The sequence below is a fragment of the Penicillium maclennaniae genome (genome assembly GCF_028827695.1).
Source record: "Penicillium maclennaniae strain IBT 15551 chromosome Unknown utg000001l:1.0-3280838.0:1.0-3283122.0, whole genome shotgun sequence".
Lineage (NCBI taxonomy): Eukaryota > Fungi > Ascomycota > Eurotiomycetes > Eurotiales > Aspergillaceae > Penicillium > Penicillium maclennaniae.
In genome coordinates this window covers 1319949-1341365 of record NW_026623213.1, presented here as the reverse complement: position 1 = coordinate 1341365, position 21417 = coordinate 1319949, and the positions used below count along the sequence as shown (strand labels likewise).

The following is a 21417-nucleotide window of genomic DNA, read 5'->3' as shown; positions in this document are numbered from 1 at the left end:
TCGACCATCTTGAGAACGTTCGGCCAAGAATTGTCAGATGAGTCCCAAGACAGGAAACCGGCTGTGACACATTAGGCAAGCCGTAGTTTGTGGTTAGTTCGGGTCCGGGTTCCAAGATTCAGCCCAGTCGGCGACCTGCGTTGCCCCCAGATGCAGGTTTCTGGGTGGCGTGGTTAATCCGGGGTTGAGGATGGCGTTGAGTTAAGGTTGGCTCTCGTTCTTCCATGGGTGGCGTACAGATTGTCATTTCTGTTGTCGGCTAGGAGCTTGCGGGGAATTTCACTAGGGGGTTTTCCTAAGTTCTCGGGGTAGTCTGCACTCAGCTATGGTGGTCGTCGTATGTGGTCTAGAGGACCGAAATGATGCCCTCATCCCCGCGGACTAATTTGTTCATCACTTCATCCTCAACTCAAGGCATTAATCAAAGAGGAAGAAATCTCTTGATGTTTCACGTTAGAACGTACCTCGGGCATACTAAAATGATCGCCTTTCGTTTCTCCCCCATCATGTTGTAGCCTGAGGATCCAGGCGACAATACCCGCCATCATCTTTCTCCACTCCTCGATAATCGGAGATTTGACTCATTCCCCGGCTTTTGCTGGAGAGTAGGTGAAAGATCTATTAGAAGAGCTTTGCTTCTCGCCAAAATGGCGAGTGCAATATACGCAAGACGCACTATTGAAACACAAATTCATCCGGATCAGGTCCAACCCACCGAGGCAGTATATCTCAACGACGCATCTCTGAGAACTCTGACAACAGAGATACTATCCTACCAACCAATCTCATGTCTCTCTGAAGAAGAGAAAATCCTCGCCAAGAATGTCTCCCCGGAAGACACGGCTATCACCATGCGGCAAACTATCCTGTACCCACAGGGTGGCGGTCAGCCCAGTGACACAGGCTCAATCGCCCCAGCAGACGAGGAACCAACGTTCACGGTGTCTCTAGTCCGCAAGACCCAAGATGGAAGAATTCTCCACTTCGGCAAGCCCAAGACAGGATCTGTATTCACCGCGGGCCAGTCCGTTATTCAAAGAGTCGACGATATCAAGCGTGATTTCCACTCGCGACTGCATACGGGGGGTCATATCGTCGGACTAGCGATGCAGCTTCTCATGCCGGAGATGAAGAAAGTCAAAGCAAATCATTTCCCTGGTGAGGCGTGCATGGAATATGAGGGATTACTGTACAATGAGCACAAGCCGCAGATCCAGGCGAAAGTGGATGAGCTCGTGGAGCAGGATCTGCCGATTCTGCTTTCGTGGGTTGAGGATGCTTCGGACTTGGAAGATATCGAGGGCCGGGGCAAGGATCGGGATGGACCGGTGCGGGTTGCAAGCATTGGGGGACTTGATAAGAATCCTTGTGGGGGGACGCATGTTTCGAGGACGAGTCTAGTGGGGACTATTACAATTCGGAAGATTAGTAGGAACAAGGGGATAAGCCGGGTATCGTATGAGGTCTCGCCGAAGATTTAGATGTTTTTGTGTATAAGAAGAGTTATGAATTAGACAGTAGATATTGTGCATGGTCTATTAAGCTTCCTAAGCGATGCACAGAGCTCAGAAAGCGCAACCACAATGTACAGATATGCGAGATACAAACGAAAGGCAGAACGCTCCCAGCTCCTCCTCATTATGCTCGTTAGATGTGATATGCATCAAACCATAAACTCGTTATCCAGCCAGTGCTTCATGACAGTTTTGCCCTCTCTAAATCCATCCTTGGGCATGCGAACGATGATAGCTGCGTGGCTGTGTCGGTGTTTTTGGATATGCACAGGGTATTTGTGGAAACCGACGGCATTCAGTGAGTCGATAATGGCAAATTGCTCAGGTAAGAGCGCAAGTGTGGGGAATTTTGAGGAGCCGTCAGCCAACATAGCTTCAGACCCGTCAGACCCACTCGACTTCGAGCGGCTTGCATGCCCTAATTCAACCTCTTCGGCTTCACTGCCAGAGAGATAGGCAGGCTCTTGTCGAGCGTTGACATTCTCAAACACTTCCTCCATGGCATGCTGGACGTCTTGCACGAGTAAAGGAACGCGATATCTTCCGAAATGTTTGCCATTCTTCCCTTCACCGTGCAGACGAATTCTTTTCCTACTGCGGATGGTCTGCACGACTGAATTCGCGAGGAAGATCGTGGACGCTGGGCCGATTAAGACAAGCACGAGCAGATAGAAAGGCAACCCGTAGGCGAATGCCTTGAATTGCCTCCAATATCGAGAAGATCCACCAGATGGGTCTTCCGGCGTGAGAGGCAATAAGTAGTTGTCACGGTCGATGATCACATCATCATAGCCTTTGACGTAGTTAATGTGAATGTTCTCGAGGTCATGGAATGGGTCGACCTTGGAGAGGGCTGAGGTGTAGAAAACGACAGAGCGATCGTTGATAATATTGGCGTAAACACTGCGGTGACGGAACTTCTTCAGCCCTTGGATGAAGATGCTTTCTGGATCCGCTAGCACGCTGAGCAGTGGACGCCCAGTGTCACGAAACTCATCGATCAAGAAAAGCTGTTGACCAGACATGGAGACAGTCCTTGCTCCCAGGCCATTCCAGATATGGCTCCTGATTCCCTTGAGCGGCGTTCTCACCCCAACATGTGGGGAGGCAAAGGTGGTGAAATTCACGGGCTCCAGCTTGTCGAGCACGCCTTGGCTGTGAAGCAAGCCAATGGCATATCGCGCGATCAAGCCACCTAGTGAGTAGCCAACGATGCTCAGCTTTTGGATCTTATGACCCTTCTGTTCGAGAGCATCGAGGGTCTCTTCGATCTCACGGGCCAATCGCTCTCCACCGAGCTCAATTCCATCATATGTCCAGTTGCCGCTGTTCTCTTTCGCGGACAGGATGTGGAGATGATCGCCATGGCGGTCTCTCAGTGCAGAGGCCACAGAATCCAGGTGAGATGGTTTTCCCCAGAGTCTGACCAGGGGTGTTAGCCAGGCTTCGCTTTGATGTCATCTGCGCGAGGAGAGAACACGTACCCGTGCACCAAAACACAGAGATGATCGGCTTTTGTAGAAGTTTCAGACATGTCGCGTTAAAAAAATGCACTCATTATCGAGAACAAACTCGAAGTGGCAAAGCTGACAATTATAAGGCTTCCTGCCGGAGTTAAGGCACTGGCAGTCATTCCGAATCCCAGTCGGCGATAAGAGATAAGAGTGTCGCCTGAGATCGGGGGCTGCAAGTTTGCACTCTTTGCAGCCCAACTGTCTCCCATGATAAACGGATCGCTATTCTACTCTCTCAACATGCTCACCACGATCAACCATGTTTAGTGTGGGGTTTTTTCAGATAACGTGCTGCGTTTACATATAAAGGGCAAGCGCTCGAAACTTCAGATCATTCCTTCACTCCATAAGCGACGATGCTACCTGGAGTTTCGAAGACCTGTGCTTGAACAGCTGGTCGAATCCGAAAGATCATGGTTTATCGAAATTCACTTTCTCTCAGTCTGGTCTAGGTTTTCAATTGACACGACTTCGAATTCTGCTGGTGGACAAAATTTCACCTTAAGACTCAGTCATTCGTCGGGAGATCAGATTCCATTCAAGCGGCATCAAGTCAGAACACCATCTAGGATGTTTGGAACACTTGGTCTGTTCGCAGATGTGCCTTGTCCGCAAGGGCAAAATTGTTCTCTTCTCACATGCATGTTTTTTCATAAGGCCTGCGAATTGCCTGTAGCCACAACTCGACCTCATCGCCCAACCTCGATATTGGAAGATGACGCTGCTCGTTCATCCAAGAGACTCAAGGTGGAAGCCGATTCCCCTTCTTTGACCGAGGCATCTGGCACAAGTCATACGTCCGAGACAATCCCCACCTCCCTAGAATCATTATTGCCAACAGCTCGCAAAGAAGCTCGTATCGACCAAGGCTCGCCGAAACTCACTTCAGCCTTGAGAGAGGTCTCTCCCCCACCTCCAAGACGCCCATTATCTAGACCTTCTGACACGAAGCTTGGCAACGCCGTTACGTCTACTTCTCAGAAACCCGCGTCAATGAAGCTCCCTCCGCGAAAGGCGCCAATGGAAACCCTCAACCCCCGCATGCTGCCCAAGGCGCCAGCTTCTCATGCCATCCGAACTGCCATCCTGAAAAAGCTGCATGCTGCCATGGTTGGTCTCAATGAATGTCTAATAAAAGACAAAGACCCCAAGAATCGAGACTTTGTTTTAAATAAAGATGAGCTTATCACAATGGCTTTGGATGAAGAGGAAAGAGTTGCCAAGGAAAATCCTGGTGTTTACAGCAACATTATCAAGAATCGCATCGTCAAATTACCGAAATTTTCCATGGAAGAATGGGTCAAGGAAGTCATGGCTCACCTAAATAAGCGATACTACCACCAGAATCCTATCCAACCGGTTCAAAATCGCGCTGAAGAAGAAGAAGCAGAAGCTTCCAAGCTGGTTGATACTGGGCTGACCAGCAAGGAAGAGATTGCTCTGGTGACGGAGTTGCTCACACCTTTGGAGGGCCTCGAGCAGTTCGGCTACGTCACCAAAGCACCCACAGATGGAGAGATTGAGTTCGCCAAGAAAGGTACAGAGGATTCCAAAGGCTGGGAGAAGTGCGACCGATGCTCAGGACGATTCCAAGTCTTCCCTGGACGCCGAGAAGATGGAACTCTGGCGAGCGGTGGTCAGTGTACCTACCATCCCAGTCGGCCCATTCTCCCCCTCGCAAGAGAACAGACAATGTCACGGGTTCCTCGGAATCATACTACCCATGCTGTGGAGAATCTGTTGGCACTTCGGTCGGCTGTACCAAAGGCAACACGCATGTCTTCAAAGTCTCCGAAACCAAGCGTCTTGCGTCGATTCTTCAATTCCAAGAGACCCCTCGCCAGCCCAACAAAGGGCATCTCGATCCAGTGTGCTTTGACTGTGAAATGGGATACACAACCGTAGGTATGGAGCTCATTCGTCTTACTGCTGTCAGCTGGCCTGAAGGTCGTGAGCTTCTTGATGTCCTTGTCAAGCCCATGGGCGAGGTGTTGGATCTGAATTCGCGCTACTCCGGCGTTTTCCAAGAGCACTATTCTTCGGCTACCCTGTATGGTACACCTACACCTAGGAAGGAAGTAGGGGAAAAAAAACCTCTGCAAATGGTTGAGTCACCTGCTGCAGCGCGAGCTCTGCTGTTTGAGCTTCTCCAGCCCGAAACACCACTCATGGGCCACGCCATTGAAAACGACCTCAATGTCTGTCGAATAATTCACCCCACAATCATCGACACAGTCCTTCTATACCCTGCGCCGCGACGTCTTCCGAACCGTTTCAGCCTCAGATTCCTTGCTCGAAAATTCCTGGGACGTGAAATTCAAACTGGAGGAGACAAGGGTCACGACTCCAAGGAGGACTCCATTGCCACGGGCGACTTAGTACGAGTCAAAGTGGGTGAACTCTGGAAGCGCTTGAAGGCTGAGGGGTGGAATTTTGAGGGAGATGCACTTATTGCACCGCCTGGTCAAGCGTCCAGCGATATGCGTAAAGCTGAGGGCGAACCTTGAGCGTGGACTCGGGCAGGAGAAGGAGGATCCAAGTGCATGAAACCCTTGTGCAGAATGGTTCTGCACTTCAGCATTGGGTTTTCTTCTTGTCATCAATACCAAAGCATGCTGACCTAGCGATCCAATCCATTTCTCTAATACGACGAACTCATCATTGCTATGGCGTTCAAGCTACCTGGAGGTCATTGAACTGGTGGAAATGGGTCTAGCTCAGGCCGAGCCACGTCAAACTTCCTCATTACATTGGCTTATAGGTGGCTCAAGTAAACGAACACTATTGAATTGTTGGAGCCGCACTGGATTGTGAACATCATTGCCAGAAGGAATGTAACAATTACAATCAGGACTACGAGAATTCAACTACATGGCGATTCTACGCAAAAGTCACAGATTGAGGGTATAAACTTTTTTTGATTTCATAGCCAATTAAGGCTAGTCTATCCCCCACATATCGCACAACCAAACCCCATGGCTCACTTTCGAGCAGATATAACCCCATCAAAAGGCAAGAACCACGGAGCCCGATTGATAGACAGTTGGGCCCAAGATTGGTCAAAGATCGAGGGAGCAAATTTACTCCTCATCCTCCTCAGCCTCGTCGTTGACGACGTTGTAGAAGCGGAGCTCGTAGACACCCTTGGAGGTGGAGACGACGCGGAGCCAGTCACGGAGCTGCTGCTTCTTGAGGTACTTCTTGGTCCTGCGGAGCGAACGTGGTTAGCTGGTGTCGCATGCATGAACTGCGCGGTATATAACTCACAGGTACTTGAGGTAGCGACCAGAGAAGGGGATGTGAGCAACGACCTCGATCTTGCCCTCGCCAGCCTGGGAGATGACGACGTTGTCACCGAGGTTGCCGACACGGCCCTCGACCTTGATGCGGTCGTGGAGGAACTTCTCGAAGGCGGAGACGTCGAAGATCTTGTCGCTCGCGGGCTGCGAAGCGTTGATGATGAACTGCAAAGTTCTGTTAGCTGTCTGTATGTGATGGGTGTCTCGGAGTATGTCAAAACTTACCTTCTGGGTGACCTTGGGGGCCTTACGACCGGCACGGGCCTATTGGGGTGAAACGATGAATTAGCCTACTGCTCCATAGTGTTGAGAGCCCCGGTGGTAGTCTCGATGGAACGATGCTCTTGCGACAAAATCACCGGATAGATTTTTCAATATCCGGTGGTCGACAAGATGCATGTCTGTCGAGACTCCAACGGGGGGAACAGCAAAGCGGTTCACGGAGTATTCAACGTACAGCGGGAGCCATTTTGAATGATGGGGGGTGAATTGACGTCTGGGGAAAGGTCGCAAAGAGGTGAATATCCTGCGCCGGCGAGAGAGATGGTCGAAAGAAGAGCCTCTGTTCTTGGTGGAGCCCGTTTGGGTCGAAAATTCACAGGCGGTGTGTGGGCTAGTCCTATCTGGGAATACAAGGGCAGGGCTGGTTCTGTCACATGATACTGCCACTGCTCTTTTATGTCATGTGATGAAGGACGTCCTCTCTGTCACATGATTGAAAGGATCTGATTGGGGTCTGTAAACGAAGCTAAAAGTCACATGTGCACGGACCCTGTCAGACTCACATAAATACTCTGCTTTCCCAACTTCCTTCCTCTTCTTTTTTTCTTCTTTAGCTCTCTTTGCCAATTGGCTTAGATCAAGTGTAGTATCTGTTCTTTTCAGTTTAATCTCTGAAAGATGTCTAAGGACATCACATTGATTATTCTCATTTTTGGACCCCGCGACTTGGCCTCTGTGCTTGCGCATGCCTTGTCGCACAGTGTCATCGGGCTTACACTACCCCCGATCGACGCGAACCACTTTTTCATCAATTGTGTCGGCATGTCCGATCGCTTGGAGAAGAAGTTTCTCTCGTAGGATATATACCACAATATAGTAATGACCCAAATTGCACGCGCCTCAACAGGCGTTGTGGCGTCATGCCGTCGCCGCCGCCATGGATTCTTGGATGCCATCGCAAAACGTCTGGAGTCTCCCTTTGCCGTCAAGTATGCTTTGGCTCAAGTCGTACGTCTAGCTGTCACAGTGTAGTTCATTTATATCTTTAAGGTGGTGCGCGACTCTGGACTGGCACGTGGTACTGCTCGTGGAGCCTCGAACTTTAGAAGTTGTCATTGGCGACACACGGTAGCGACTTAATCTTGAATCCTGTAACCGGCGCGAATGCCCTGTACGTGGTTACTTTTTTATAGACGCAGAAATGTAACATCTTTCGGAATGAATAACTTGATGGTTCGGGCTGTGAGTCAAAAGTCAGCTACGATAAATAAAGGGGGGCGGCATCGGCAAGGAAGGTTTACGACACTCCTGATTCCAAGTATATCTCATCAACTCTCCCCATAGACATGAAGTATCACAAATAAATCAGCCCAAATGAGCTACCAGACCAAATCCAATCACAAGTTGGCAGCGAGCCATTTCAAGGTCACGTGCCGTCGCGGGGCCAGCGATAAGCTCGAGCTCTCCAAGTTTTCTCCATCCTGCGCCTCTCGCATCATTCGATAACGCCGCCATGGGTTCAATCGTATTGCCTCACTTGCGGACGGCCTGGCACGTTGACCAGGCTATTCTCTCTGAAGAAGAACGCCTCGTGGTGATCCGCTTCGGCCGCGACCACGATCCCGACTGTGAGTCGTTTTCCTCGTCGCGCTGTCGCGTTGTACGACTAACCATAATTCTGCAGGTATCCGTCAGGATGAGGTTCTCTACAAGATTGCAGAGCGCGTGAAGAGTGAGTTTCTAGTCTCCGACACTTTGAGTCTACCCGCTAATGAGTGCAATGCTAGACTTCGCCGTTATCTACCTCTGCGACATCGACGAAGTGCCTGATTTTAACGGCATGTACGAGCTATACGATCCAATGACGATCATGTATTTCTACCGCAATAAACACATGATGTGCGATTTCGGCACGGGAAACAATAATAAATTGAATTGGGTGCTGGAAGACAAGCAGGAGCTCATCGACATCATCGAGACCATCTACAAGGGCGCGAAGAAGGGCCGTGGTCTGGTCGTCAGTCCAAAGGGTAAGCACTCGACGTTTTTGATTTCAAGGGCAATTACTGACTGGTTTGTTTGCAGATTACTCGACAAGATACCGTTACTGAGCCGGGCTTGACTTCCAGAGTGGTGGCACCGGCAGCGTTCGATGGATGTCGCCCATTTTTATGAAATTAATGATTACGATGGTTAGACAAGAGACGAGGAAATAAAATTCGAGAAGCACATTTGAGAGATTGTTTATTGTTCTTGAGGAGATATTTTTTCCTTTATTTCCGACTTCGTAGATGTCGGGAGGTCATGCACTGCTGAACAGGGCCTCTTCCGCAAGTCATCAGAAATGACCGGCGGTGTCGCTAAATTCAGAGCCCAGGTAAAATATAGTGGATCCCTGAAGCTTTTAGATAACTTCTACTGTCTGTAATCAGTAGCCACAGCAATTGAGCAGTAGATAGCGTGGTAACGATTACAAAACACACGCTCGATCACGAAAAATGATCATTGCGGACGATAATATAATATTGCCACTGAGATTAAATTAAACCCAAATTTATCCTCTTTTCCATTTTTTGGAATGAATTGTGGCTGTCAACCTTCGAATTTGACGTAACTCCGTGAAGCTCCCATCACCGCATCCGCAAACTGCATCACCAAAATCCCTTCACTTAGCACGTACCAGCTAGGAAACCACCCACAACCAACAAAATGATCGACCAACGCATTTTCGAAGATCTCCAGACCAAAATTGACGAGGAGACTACCGTCCGAGATGTGAGTGCCCCCGGCCCCAGCGCCCGGCGAGCTGTCCGTACAGTGAATTCTGCGCGTGCCAAGCCTCACCCAAGCAGAGCCACCGCGCACACAACACGGACTCGAAGCTGATTGACTGGTTATAGGAGCTCCACGAGATTGTTCAGACCCTTGCACGGAAAGGTACGATTCATCTGGTGGCAAATGGCCAACATAGCCCATGGCCTAGCTCGCTAGGTCACTTCGGTCCTATTATTGGAGCCCCAAGCCGAAGGACAGGACTGATGTTATTTCAAAAGGTCGTTCTACAACAGCCATTCTTGCACGGGCACACTCGACCCCGTCTGATCAGAGTATGTATCCCTTGTCAATGGCCATCCGGTCGAGCTTCTAGTGGACTCCTTCACTCCTAGCCCTCGGGCGGCGAAACGTCGACATGGTATCTTAAGATCGACCTGGCTAATCTGATTCAAACAGTCAAGCCAGTCTTGGATGATGCGGCTGCAGAGATCAATGCCCAGAAGCAGGAGGTCCTCCGCCTGAAAGCCGTTGCTGATCAGCACCCGTTCTATAAGTACAATGGACTGTGGACACGCGAGCTCCAGAACCTGGTCGCCTCCATCGAGCTGTGTGCGTGGCTCGGTGGGCTGGATGAGCACAAGGGATCTAGCTCGGCCTCTTTCATGACTATCGAAGATGTGGGCAAGTTCCTGGAAGGTAAGTGAACCTTGATACTAAATCTGACTACACAAAATCGGGTATTCATTATTTGATCTGAACAGTTCCTGTCAATCTCAAGGAGAAGGATGCTTTCCACTTGACTATTGAAGAGTATCTTTTGGCTCTTATTGCCATGGTAGAGGAGCTCGTATGAACTCAAAGACCCCCATTCTGGCGACATCGAGAGCGTGCTGGCTAACACTTTTTGTAGTCGCGTCTGGCTGTCAACTCCGTGACCCTTGGTGACTATGAGCGCCCTCTTCAGATCAGCAACTTTGTTAAGGATCTCTTCTCTGGGTTCCAGTTGCTCAACCTGAAAAATGATATCCTGCGGAAGCGCAGTGACGGCGTCAAATATAGTGTAAGTTTACACTGTGTTCATTTTAGGACTGTGATCGACTGACTTTTCCGCGATAGGTCAAGAAGGTCGAAGACGTGGTCTACGACCTGTCCCTGCGAAACCTGATCCCCAAGGGCGGCGCGTCTGCCTGATTGGAATGCCGTGGATAGACACGCTTGCCCTTGATCACGAACCCCGAGCGACATAAGAGCGTCTAGCATCTACATGATCACAATATGATGAGAATATTTGGGTGATCTTACGAATATAAAAAGTCCTCCTACGCCACACAGTATAAAAAAAGTCTTAATAATAAATGGTATCACTGTAGAGGGTTCTGACCTATTAATGAAATATCAACTGGACCTCAGTAAGATCAGATGTCGTAAAGCACACGGACGAGCGTATGTCGTCCAGGGTAAAGCGCCAGGGTATGAATACATGGAACGAAGGAGGCAGCACAGAGACGAGTTCATCGCACAAGCTTAAGCCTCTGCACCCTTAGCCTTCCTAGCCTTCTCGATCTCCTTGACAATCGAGTCCTCGAGAGACTCCGGCTTGGTGAGAGAAGAGTGGCGGGAGACGACCTTTCCATCAGCGCCAACAAGGAACTTCTCGAAGTTCCACTTGACGGACTTGATGCCCATGATACCAGGCATCTGTTCCTTCAGCCAGGTGAACACGGGGGCGGCGTGTTCGCCGTTCACGTCGAGCTTTCCGAGGACGGGGAAGGTGACGCCGTAGTTGAGCTGGCAGAAGGACTGAATTTCGTCGTTGGAGCCAGGGTCCTGGCTGTTGAATTGATTGCAGGGGAAACCAAGGATGGTGAAGTCTTCAGGGTAGCGCTCCTTGAGCTTCTTGTAGAGCTTCTCGAGGCCTTCGAATTGGGGCGTGAAACCGCACTTGGAGGCGGTGTTGACGACGAGGACAACCTTACCCTTCAGAGGCGCAAGGGGAAAGGGCTCGCCCTTCTCTGTGAAGTCGTTCACGTTAATGTATGATTCGCCAAGGCACGAGCGGGGGTCCGTGGGGCTTGATGAGAATCTCACTACTTACTGTCGACGGGCTCAAAGTCATAGAAACTGGTCGCGGAAGACATGGTGCTGAATTTTGCTGGAGAGAGAGAGAGACGTGGAGGGGAAAGGAGCTTGAAGCTGTGAAGGGATGACGTAGAGTAGCGGGGAGCAACTGGAGTCACGAACCGAGGGAGTAGACGAAAGCGAACAACAGCGCGCATGGCTGGATTTTGTAACATTTCTAGCCGAGGCGAAACCAAGAGATTCCTTACCAATGATGCCGGGCCCAGGCACGGATTCAAAGAACGTCCGCCGGCTACTTGACTGCGCCGAGCCGATCGATCGCGAATTCCACGTTCCATGACCTGCCATTGGCGGACCCGATCTTCATAACGGTGTCTGTCATGCAGCTTCTATGACCGGCATTACAAATTCTATTGGTTCTAACTGTGCATAACCACGGAGACAGGTATGATTTGAGTATAGTCTGGTTAAACATAACTTTTTTCGCTTACAAAATGTTGCGGGTCTGGACTTTTCTGCATATGCCCCACACCCGTAGTCTTGCCCAGCATAGATGCACAGTGTAGAGCTGCCATGGCTGTTGGACACCCTGCCATACAATCCCATAACACACAGTGAAGATCCCGTGGCATTAATCTTTGGTCATGCCATTCATCATGCGATAGGTCATCCTGCGAAAGGGACAGCCGTGGACTAGTGAACTGCACTCAATCTAGGATGGTCTGCGCATCCCGACACTAGCGGACAGTCAGGGAATTGTTGTAAGCCCTGGGAGGGGCATTACGGAGCCGGAATTTCCGAGACGAGAAGAGAGAGAGAGAGCGCGCAAGTTTTCTCCGCCTCCAGGGCAAATGCAACAGCTCCAGCGACGGGCCACCTTGTCGCTCAAGCCACAAATACCGCAAAGTTGCGCGGAGCCAGCATGATCTGTTTCTGAAATAACAGAGCATCATCGCAGCTTCAATCTTCCATCTCCGCCCGGAGCACATCGACATCCAACTCCTTCATGACGCCGAGAACCACTCCCAAGCTCTCCATGAATCCATTGACCGCAACACGCAGCATGCGATTGGTAGTGGCACGGTAGGTAGTCTGCAGCACGCTTTTCGACTCATCAGGATCCTGCTTTTGCTTCTTTCCCTGTGGTTCGTCGCCGTTCTCGGAAGCTGGGGCTGTGAGAGTCATGGTGCGTCTCACGGACGGGGACAGCTCGGTGTCGACCTCGATAGTCTGCAGTGCGGCGGAAGCGAGGCGATGAGTTGGAAAAGGGAAGGAGAGGGTTCTTAGTCAATAGTCAGCGCTCTGTTTTGAATGATTGTATGCCACGCGTAGATTCAACATGTCTCGCAAGTGGGGGACGCTTCGTACACTGAGACAGGGAATTCGCTTTCAGATAGCTGTGCAGCACCCATGGTGGATTGACTTTGATCTCAAATACAGTGCAGGGTGATCAAAAATGCCAGGATCGTTTGGTGGGGAATGGAATCTCGAATGTCGCGTAGGTATATCTCTTGTGTCGAGATGAACATTTCGACCGCCCGACGAGGGGCCCTCAAAGCTTCTTACTAAGCAAACACATGCGGGAAGAGTAAATCTACAAAAAGTTCACAGACATGAGAGGTCTTGACAATTGGGTGATAAGTTATAGAATTATCATCTTCATCTCTGAAAGCAGAACTATGATGCATACTAAGAGCACTACTTAGGTACCATAAAAGGGAATTTCCACTCTGAGAATAATCCAAACATGAGAATAACAAAATATAAATAACGCGCATCCATCCCCATATTGTACATTAAGTTTTATCAAAGAAAGGCCCGAGGGCACGGAACCCAGAGGACGTTGAAGAAGTGAATTTAAGCAAAATCATGCCTCTTTTAATAATCTCATGACACCTTCCATGCATGTGAAGTTCTCAAACCTCTCGTTCTTGAAAGGTTTAGGCAGTAGCAAGGTGGGCGATGACGTCTTGGACGGCCTGGGGCATGTTGGTCAGGCTCTCATGAGAGATATCACCGGCGTTGACGATGGTGTGCAAGTTGTTCAGGGCACCATATAGGCCGGTAGGGTTTCCAGAAAGACCGATCAGAGCAAATGAGATGGTCTGTTCAAGGGTGGCGGGCATGTTTCCAAGCTGGCGTGCCTTGAGGTCTGCAATATGTTTTTAGCAAGAAGTCTCTGTAAAATGAGCGGCTGACCCTACCACCAGCAGTATTGGCAACGACGTCCTCAGCAGTACCCGCAGCGCCTCCAAGAGTGGACTCTCCAGTTCCAACAGCGCTACCAATAAGACCAGTAGCACCATTCAGGCTGCTGCCAGTGGCCTCAGTGACAGGGTAGAGGGTGGTGAACTGGCGAGCCTTAAGATCTAAAGAATAAATTAGCATACCCTTCGTGTAGGCGGATGAAGGCAGAGGTACCGCCAGCAGTGTTAGCAACAAGGTGTTCAGCGGTGCCAGCAGCACCACCAACCGTTGACTCCGCAGTGCCGACGGCGCTTCCAGTGAGGCCAGTAACGCCATCCAGGCTGCTACCAGTGGCCTCAGTGACGGGATAGGCAGTTTCGAGTTGGCGAGCCTTAACAGCTGAGAAACGAGTCAGCATAAAGGTCGTTAAGAACAGATCAAGAGGCTCACCACCAAGGATATTGGTGCCAACATTCTCAACAGTACCAGCAGCACCAGCAACGGTGCTCTCACCGGTTCCGACAGCGCTGCCGACGGTTCCAGTCGCGCCGTTCAGAGTACTACCAGTGCCTTCAGTAACAGGATAGAGAGTATCAAACTGACGCTTCACGACTACAGAAAAGTCAGACAATGAGGTCCACTATCTTTATATTGATCTCGGTTACCTCCAACGGTTTTTGCAAGCACGTTCTCAGCGGTACCGGCAGCACCACCAACTGTTGACTCTGCAGTACCAACCGCGCTTCCGGTGGTACCAGTAACACCGTTGAGAGAGCTACCAACGGCCTGAGAGTCAGGATAGAGAGCATCAAACTGACGCTTGGCGCCGTGAGTAAGGGCGGCAAGGGTTCCTTCAGCGGCACCTTCCATACCCTCAATGGCGCCATTGAGTCCAGGAACTTGAGGGAGGGCAGCGGCAGAAACAACGCCGACCAGGGCGAGAGAAGCGGCGATTCCAGTGAACTTCATGGTTGCAATTATATGTGAAATAAAAAGATCGAAAGAGTGACTGGGTGAAGAGAAGGTTTGTATAGACAGAATGAATGGGAAGGTCAAAAGAGTGACAGGAAAGAATAGACTGAGTAGAGGGAAAAACAACTGTTGCTGAGTGAGATGGCTACGACCTTATGTACACCGTGCCAGGAGGCCTATTTATGAGCTCTAACTTCCGGTGGACTCCTCGCATGTGCTGCTTTGGCATCACCGGAGGTCTGTGGTTCATCCGACATCGTTGATGGTCCCTGAGCGCTGCCATTAATCATGATCGACACTAGCAATCTGCCATTCGGAGCTCCGCGATGGTGGTTAGTGGATATAGAATACGCGAACGAAGGGAGGTTCCACATGGCCGCCAATGGAAACCCCCCCGACGGAGGTGTGTAAAAGCTTCCGGGAATGGGTGATTACTCGATAGAGATAAGCTCTGTGGAGGCCGGGAAGCTGCACAGTTGGCTTGAGCGGATGCACTAGTGGCACTGGAAGCTTATCGCTAATGGGAATTTGTCCAGATTTTTTGAAAATGATCTACCTCAAAGTAGAGGCTTCGTACAAGAGGGTGATTCTGCCATGATGATCTCCGTGGCATCTTCACGTTGCCTGCACTCAGAATGTGGCTTTCTGTCTATGATTTCGGGCTCTTTGAAAAAGCAATCACCAAGCCAGAACCAACGAAAATTTGGATTCGATTCACCTTACATGTGAGGGATATAGAGAGTGCGCACTGACGCTGAGGGTGGAGTGCCAGGCAAGGGTGGCGCATCAATCTGATTAACCAGTAAAGTCCAAAGGCCCTGTTGATCACTCATGTGTGGGTACGAAGCGCTGTCAGGGCCCAAGCCCTCGATAAGGTCAACTTTGGGAAACTGGCGACCGTTGAACATCCTTGCATCAATGGTGCATTGAGCTGAAATGCGCGATGCGCCTTCACCCCTGGCTTTGCGATCTTCACGTACGCCCAGGTACATGGAGGAAGGAGTCATCTTCGGGTTGTCAAACTAGTCATCTTCCGTAGAATCCATCAAGAGGGAGAGTATTAAGAGGAACGGTCTCCTCCGAGATCTAGATAGGCACGGGCGCCAAGTAATGTCGAGAGGGTGGCGTTGCCGTGGTTCGGGCCGACTGCCGCCTCGGAAGATAAACATCATAATCATAACAACGCGCCTCAGTGGCGAATGTCTCCGTTGCCCCGTCATACCTGTGTTTGTGTCCATTGGTCTGTTTTCTCTCGTCTTGGCCAGCGAAGATGTTCGCGCTTGGGCCGGCTAGACCTGGCGGTCTGATCTCATCGTAAGAGCATCAAGGGAGATCATCGAGATCAATAGTCCGTGTTTCTCATGGTCATTTGACAGCATGGCCGTTGTCTCCAGGAATATCATTAAAGAAGGAGCTACGCCTCGCGGACTAGGGAGATGTAAGCCTTAAATGCGACTAGATAAACGACAGACACAGTTGCGGGGAGTGCAGCCGCCCCCATAGGCGCGAGGCAAACACTAACATAGCAGGTGATACGAGATCAACCATCAACACATGGAGCTGGTCACACGGAATGTCGACTTGATGGGTAGCCCGATTCAGGCATCGATAATGTGATCAAACGAGGCTCGGCTATACTTGAGAACCACGATGGAATGTTACCAAGGAAACAAAGTGTGCAAGTCAAGATCTGGGAGCCATGGCTGCAGCTGTGGATGGTCGAGCTCATCTCATAGGCTGTCAAATCTATGGAGCTGTCATTTGTTTTGGGTGAAGCCACTGAATTCAGGCAGAAGTTATCATAGCCTCAGGCAGTAACGGGCCGTTGTCGCGTCAACGGCTCACGCTAGGCCCAAATAGGCCCAGCACAACATAACAGCCGCTTAGCGTGGCATGGCAGCTGTCCCATGAGATTTGTTTCTCATAACTCTCCCCTCATCTTTTATTCTTAACACTCTTCTGCATCCCGTGGGACTCTATCGTTATTTCCATCTGGATTTGACTCAATCAGGCCATGAGCTTTTGAGACTTCGCCTGCTTTCATTCTTCCATTCTTCCATTCTCACGCGAGCGCATCCCAACAATTGGTCTGGCTTGCCATAACAGTGACGACAGACTGACGATACTGCCGGTCTTCCCATTGTTTACCTTCTTTATCATTGACCCTGTCAAGTCGTGTGCTCTATACCGAAGTTCACAATGACCACCGATTCTGGCCGAGGCGGCCAGATGATTGAGTACATCCAAGGTAAGCCGCCGCCGCCGCTGCGCATGTCTCATATCTCGCATTCGTCGCATGCTGGAGTCTAACAACAAAACAACAACAGACCGTCTTTATCTGGCGTCTTATGACTCCGCCCCGAGCTCAAGGACACCATTCCCGTTCCCGCTCGACACTCCCAAGTCTCCCAGCAAGCGTCGGACACAGCCTACGACACCGACTACCAAGCGCCGATCTCCCGTATACTTCACCGTTGACGACACCCTCCTCTACAACGCTTTCCACGCCGACTTTGGTCCTCTGCACATCGGTCATCTGTACCGCTTCGCCGTGCTGTTCCACGAGATCCTCGGAGATCCGGCCAACAGCGATCGCCCCGTGGTTTTCTACAGCAAGACGGATCCTCGCAGCCGTGCAAATGCTGCCTGCATTGTGGCATGCTACATGGTCCTAATCCAGGCATGGCCACCCCACCTCGCCCTTGCGCCAATTGCGCAGGCCGATCCACCTTACATGCCCTTCCGCGATGCGGGGTACAGCCAGGCGGACTTTATCCTGAACATCCAAGATGTTGTCTACGGTGTGTGGAAAGCCAAAGAGCAAGGCCTGTGTGGCCTTCGTGATTTCAACCTCGAAGAGTATGTTTTCGATATCTTTTATGTTCGAGTCGAGTCGCATTGCTAATTCCGATTCCAGATACGAGAAGTTCGAGAGAGTCGACATGGGTGACTTCAACTGGGTAACCCCCAACTTCCTCGCTTTCGCCTCGCCTCAACAGCAGCCTGTTGCGCCCATCCCTATGAATACTCCCGAGTACGATGAGCTTCCATCCTCCATCTCCGAGGTCTGCTCGACCAAGCTTCCCCTCCCTTTCAAGAATGTCCTCGTCCACTTTGCCTCTCGAAATGTCGGTCTCGTAGTGCGATTGAACTCCGAGCTATACTGCCCCTCTTACTTCACTGCCATGGGAATCTCCCACATCGACATGATCTTTGAGGATGGTACCTGCCCGCCTCTGCAATTGGTCCGCAAGTTCATCAAACTTGCCCATGACATGATCACCATCAAGAACAAGGGAATTGCAGTTCACTGCAAGGCTGGCCTGGGTCGCACGGGATGCTTGATCGGTGCCTACCTGATCTACCGCTATGGTTTCACCGCGAATGAGGTCATTGCCTTCATGCGATTCATGCGCCCCGGCATGGTCGTGGGTCCTCAGCAGCACTGGTTGCATCTGAACCAGGGTGCTTTCCGCGAGTGGTGGTTCGAAGATAGTATGCGCGAGAAGCTTGCTCAATCTGCCCCGGTCACTCCCCGCGTTTCGACCAAGAAGCGCGCTAGCAATGGCACCGTATCCACGCCTCCCAACAACAGCCACTCTAAGCGCGCTGCCCTTGGCGAGATCGATCACAACGAGGGAGCTGGCCAATACGAGGAAAATCTCCCCGCCCCAACTCCTGGTCAGCCTCGGAAATCACATCGCAAGGACTCCCGTCACCACCCATATGCCCGGACTACGTCTGGTTCTCTGGCCGTAGACCGTGATGGCAACAAGTATGAGGAGCAGACAAGCCGCAAGCACCGGGCAAGCAATGAAAGCAGTGAGAGTGAAGAGGAAATTCAATTGCGCATGCTGAAAGCCAAGAAGGCGTCCAAGTCCCCTGTGGCCTCTCCGACAACCCGCTCCATTAGCTACTCTGCAACTGTCACAGCCAGTTACACATTGACTGATGGCATCCACGAGGACCGTGAGAATTGGGTTGAGACTACGACTCCCAAGACTCCTTCAAGCCGCAAGAGCGCCGGCGCTCCCATTTCCGTGAGCAAGATTCGATCTAGCCCTAGGAGGGCAACAGACAGCAGCAAGAGCGAATCACGAGGAGTGCGAAAGCCCAGCGGCCGAGTTGGCAGCACATCTGCCAGCCCGGCTCGTGTCACACGTGTCCAATAAGGGCCTGGATCTTAGCCCTTCAACTGATGACCCTTTCTATTCTTCCGTCCCACGGGACATCATTTTGCATACCCCCTTTCTGATGCATTTCCATGCTTTAATGTTTTCTCTTTCTTTCTCTGTCTCATGGTTTCTTCGGGGTCTTTCCTGGCGTGACATTGGTTGTTTTTGGGTCATGTCTGCGCGGCGTTTGGTTTTCTGCTGTTTATAAATGACTGCGTGCATCTTGGAAGTCGTCATGCCTGGGACTTCCGTGGTTGATTCTGATTGAATCGCATTTCTTTCGGTTCCTCTTGCGCCCATGACATGATGATTTCTAACGGCTTTGTATGTTACAATTCCACGGCGACATGACAATTCATCTCATGTTCTCGTCTATAATGTTCTTTTCTTCCATTGCCAGTCGTAGCAGTATTGGGTACTGTAAGTGGATGTGTACCTATTATCAGTACCGCGGTATAGATGAGGCCGTGCCTCGTTCCTTCAAGTTGCCTCGAAAGTGAGTAAAATCGGAGTCTTCGACAGCACAAGTACGGACCTCAAACGCTTCGAGTCCCATTGATGCAGCCGCCATGTCACACCACTCACTCGCGGGAATGATATCATGATTCATGTCTGCTTTCAACTTGGACACAATCCGAAATGGCAAGGGATCCGACATTTCCCGATCACCTTGAAAGGATTTGCGCGTCATATGGCCTGTCTTGTCTTTCTCGAGGCATGCAAGGTAGTCAAGTAACATCTGTAGAATATACAGACAGATGTCTGACCCTTTCAATACACTATTGGCGATTTCCTGTGGAAATGTGGAAGGAACAGGTCCAATGAATGCCCCCTTGGCACCATCCCCAGCAACATCAGCCCGCGAGCTCTGTGCCGCTGCCGCGATCCGTAATTGCGTAGAAAGCCTACGAAGAGCCTGGCAACATTGCAGAGACCGCAATGCCAGGAATTGAGAAGCTTGTTCCCTATCGGACTCTATATGAAGTCTGCGAGCCTGGAAAAGTAAGCCCGGGACCTTGGAACCCTCCATAAATATCCGGTCTTGTAGATCAATGAAGAGTGCAATCGGTCCGTCAACGCGTGGATCGGCCATATCTTCACTCCGCACTTGATCAATAAGAGCCTGCCACTCAGGTCTTTCGAAGATGCACGGCTTATCATTCACAAAAGCCTCGGCGACAATGAAGCTTCGGAAGGACAGGTACAGGCAGCGATCGAACCCCGTCAAATGAGCATTTGGACCACGATGCGCCATGAGTAAAGCCGTACCACCAGCATGACGAGCCCAAGAGTCTGGATCCGTTCGCGAGTACGTCTCGAATAGACTGAGGAGAATGGTTATGCTGACACTTTCGCGTGACTTCATTTGATTCGGGTCGTGGATTCTTTTGCCGAACAGTCGCAGTGCCTTGCTGTACATCTCCCGACTGGAGCGTTGTAAATTGGTATCGGTATGTGCGTGGCCCATGAAGATCGCGTTGAGACTATAGACCGATGCGTCGAAGGCTGGACTTTGCCCTAGCTTTCCTGCGACGTATGTTGTCCATGGGACGTGGACGCGATATTTGTTCAGGCCGAACCATCGTTTGAATGCCGTGATTACGAAAGAACCGAAGATGACGGGCTGTTGCTTGCCCATTGATTGGGCTACTAGAGAGGGGAGGATTTGTTCGTCGATTGACTCGGTAGTCTTCGATGTTGGTGTTCTTTTGCCGAATCGTTGGTGTAAGATTGGGCCCTCGTCCATGAACTTATGTGGGCGGGTATAGCCGGGGCAGTCGGTGCCGTATTTCACACATTGTGTACACTCTGGGAGTCGCCTGTCGCACTATTTGTATGAGATAATTAGGCTTGTTCGGCAGTCTGGATGACGATTAGGAGAGTGTCAATGGTAAAGAATATACCTTTACACGTCGCTGGATGCATGTCTGGCATCCTTTGCTCTTTGGGACCCCAACCATAGTGAGAGAAGTGTGCTGGATTTGGCGAAGAGCATTCCTGGAGAATCATTCAATGATCGTGAAAAGATCAGGAAAAGCTTCAGATTTGAGTTCGACCATTTATCAAGCTCGTGCGCAAGCCATAGCGTGCGAAGTAGAGTTCTCCGATCTCGCAGAAACCAGGAACTTTTGTTTGGAATTATCGGGGTAAATACAGGTGGGATTTGTGGCTCAAAAAAACGTTTAATGGACCACATCTTGCCCAGATAACCGAAGCCTAGGTCTCTGACTGTTGACCAGCCCTGTCTTAGGTCCCGCACAGCAAAGAACATCATTAGCCAAACACGCCACAGGCCAAGACCGAGGGGGATAAAGAGAACTTTATTTATAGAATAAGCGGGACTAAGGGTGCAGTAGCCTCGACGGGGTTAATTATGGACCCTACAATGCCACTCCAATGGCCTGAAGCGAGCCAATGAACACCGGCGGAAAGGTCGCCATGTTGCCCGAGAGCTTCACGTGTGTTGTTCTTGGGTTTAGATATATAGGGTAATTACCGCTCGGTATAATTCCTTTATAAGTATCTTAAATTTATCGCGACTAGCAATACTAGGTACTACCGGCGTATACTGAAGACGGCAAAGTCTTTTCGCGTATCTTCTATAGTACGATTAATACGGCGGGATCCGGGGACTTTGTCGCTAAGCTTCTCTAAGATTATAAACGATAGCCGGAACCTA

The 21417-nt window shown here is 50.6% G+C and overlaps 12 protein-coding genes across 12 annotated transcripts; 5 read left to right on the top strand and 7 right to left on the bottom strand.

Moving 5' to 3' along the window:
• Nucleotides 1-647: 647 nt before the first annotated feature.
• N7477_000519 (uncharacterized protein) lies at nt 648-1481 on the top strand (the record flags this gene model as incomplete). The annotated part of the gene is made up of 1 exon (XM_056962182.1): nt 648-1481. The coding sequence occupies one exon, from the start codon at nt 648-650 to the stop codon at nt 1479-1481; it is 834 nt and encodes a 277-aa protein (XP_056827185.1).
• Nucleotides 1482-1663: 182 nt separating this feature from the next.
• N7477_000518 (lipase ROG1 family protein) lies at nt 1664-3048 on the bottom strand (the record flags this gene model as incomplete). Its single annotated transcript, XM_056962181.1, has 2 exons — nt 1664-2936; nt 2999-3048. 2 exons carry the CDS (start codon nt 3046-3048, stop codon nt 1664-1666), a joined length of 1323 nt encoding a protein of 440 aa, XP_056827184.1.
• Nucleotides 3049-3670: 622 nt separating this feature from the next.
• rex3 (putative RNA exonuclease Rex3) lies at nt 3671-5535 on the top strand (the record flags this gene model as incomplete). The annotated part of the gene is made up of 2 exons (XM_056962180.1): nt 3671-4664; nt 4718-5535. The coding sequence occupies 2 exons, from the start codon at nt 3671-3673 to the stop codon at nt 5533-5535; spliced, it is 1812 nt and encodes a 603-aa protein (XP_056827183.1).
• Nucleotides 5536-6052: 517 nt separating this feature from the next.
• N7477_000516 (60S ribosomal protein eL22) lies at nt 6053-6796 on the bottom strand (the record flags this gene model as incomplete). Its single annotated transcript, XM_056962179.1, has 4 exons — nt 6053-6235; nt 6296-6492; nt 6553-6591; nt 6785-6796. 4 exons carry the CDS (start codon nt 6794-6796, stop codon nt 6109-6111), a joined length of 375 nt encoding a protein of 124 aa, XP_056827182.1. The 3' UTR covers nt 6053-6108.
• Nucleotides 6797-8062: 1266 nt separating this feature from the next.
• N7477_000515 (DIM1 family thioredoxin-like protein) lies at nt 8063-8660 on the top strand (the record flags this gene model as incomplete). Its single annotated transcript, XM_056962178.1, has 4 exons — nt 8063-8177; nt 8234-8281; nt 8337-8579; nt 8635-8660. The coding sequence occupies 4 exons, from the start codon at nt 8063-8065 to the stop codon at nt 8658-8660; spliced, it is 432 nt and encodes a 143-aa protein (XP_056827181.1).
• A 598-nt stretch (nt 8661-9258) lies between these two features.
• N7477_000514 (translin) lies at nt 9259-10515 on the top strand (the record flags this gene model as incomplete). Its single annotated transcript, XM_056962177.1, has 6 exons — nt 9259-9324; nt 9603-9656; nt 9717-10020; nt 10086-10171; nt 10235-10384; nt 10441-10515. 6 exons carry the CDS (start codon nt 9259-9261, stop codon nt 10513-10515), a joined length of 735 nt encoding a protein of 244 aa, XP_056827180.1.
• Nucleotides 10516-10848: 333 nt separating this feature from the next.
• On the bottom strand, nt 10849-11462 carry N7477_000513 (glutathione peroxidase; the record flags this gene model as incomplete). Its single annotated transcript, XM_056962176.1, has 2 exons — nt 10849-11336; nt 11420-11462. The coding sequence occupies 2 exons, from the start codon at nt 11460-11462 to the stop codon at nt 10849-10851; spliced, it is 531 nt and encodes a 176-aa protein (XP_056827179.1).
• Nucleotides 11463-12363: 901 nt separating this feature from the next.
• On the bottom strand, nt 12364-12815 carry N7477_000512 (CTAG/PCC1 family protein; the record flags this gene model as incomplete). Its single annotated transcript, XM_056962175.1, has 2 exons — nt 12364-12685; nt 12772-12815. 2 exons carry the CDS (start codon nt 12813-12815, stop codon nt 12364-12366), a joined length of 366 nt encoding a protein of 121 aa, XP_056827178.1.
• A 528-nt stretch (nt 12816-13343) lies between these two features.
• Nucleotides 13344-14559, bottom strand: N7477_000511 (uncharacterized protein; the record flags this gene model as incomplete). Its single annotated transcript, XM_056962174.1, has 5 exons — nt 13344-13555; nt 13608-13772; nt 13825-13989; nt 14041-14202; nt 14256-14559. 5 exons carry the CDS (start codon nt 14557-14559, stop codon nt 13344-13346), a joined length of 1008 nt encoding a protein of 335 aa, XP_056827177.1.
• A 722-nt stretch (nt 14560-15281) lies between these two features.
• N7477_000510 (uncharacterized protein) lies at nt 15282-15554 on the bottom strand (the record flags this gene model as incomplete). Its single annotated transcript, XM_056962173.1, has 1 exon — nt 15282-15554. One exon carries the CDS (start codon nt 15552-15554, stop codon nt 15282-15284), a length of 273 nt encoding a protein of 90 aa, XP_056827176.1.
• A 1207-nt stretch (nt 15555-16761) lies between these two features.
• On the top strand, nt 16762-18734 carry cdcA (phosphoprotein phosphatase CDC14; the record flags this gene model as incomplete). The annotated part of the gene is made up of 3 exons (XM_056962172.1): nt 16762-16810; nt 16890-17421; nt 17480-18734. The coding sequence occupies 3 exons, from the start codon at nt 16762-16764 to the stop codon at nt 18732-18734; spliced, it is 1836 nt and encodes a 611-aa protein (XP_056827175.1).
• A 445-nt stretch (nt 18735-19179) lies between these two features.
• On the bottom strand, nt 19180-20484 carry N7477_000508 (uncharacterized protein; the record flags this gene model as incomplete). The annotated part of the gene is made up of 1 exon (XM_056962171.1): nt 19180-20484. The coding sequence occupies one exon, from the start codon at nt 20482-20484 to the stop codon at nt 19180-19182; it is 1305 nt and encodes a 434-aa protein (XP_056827174.1).
• Between the last annotated feature and the right edge of the window lie 933 nt (nt 20485-21417).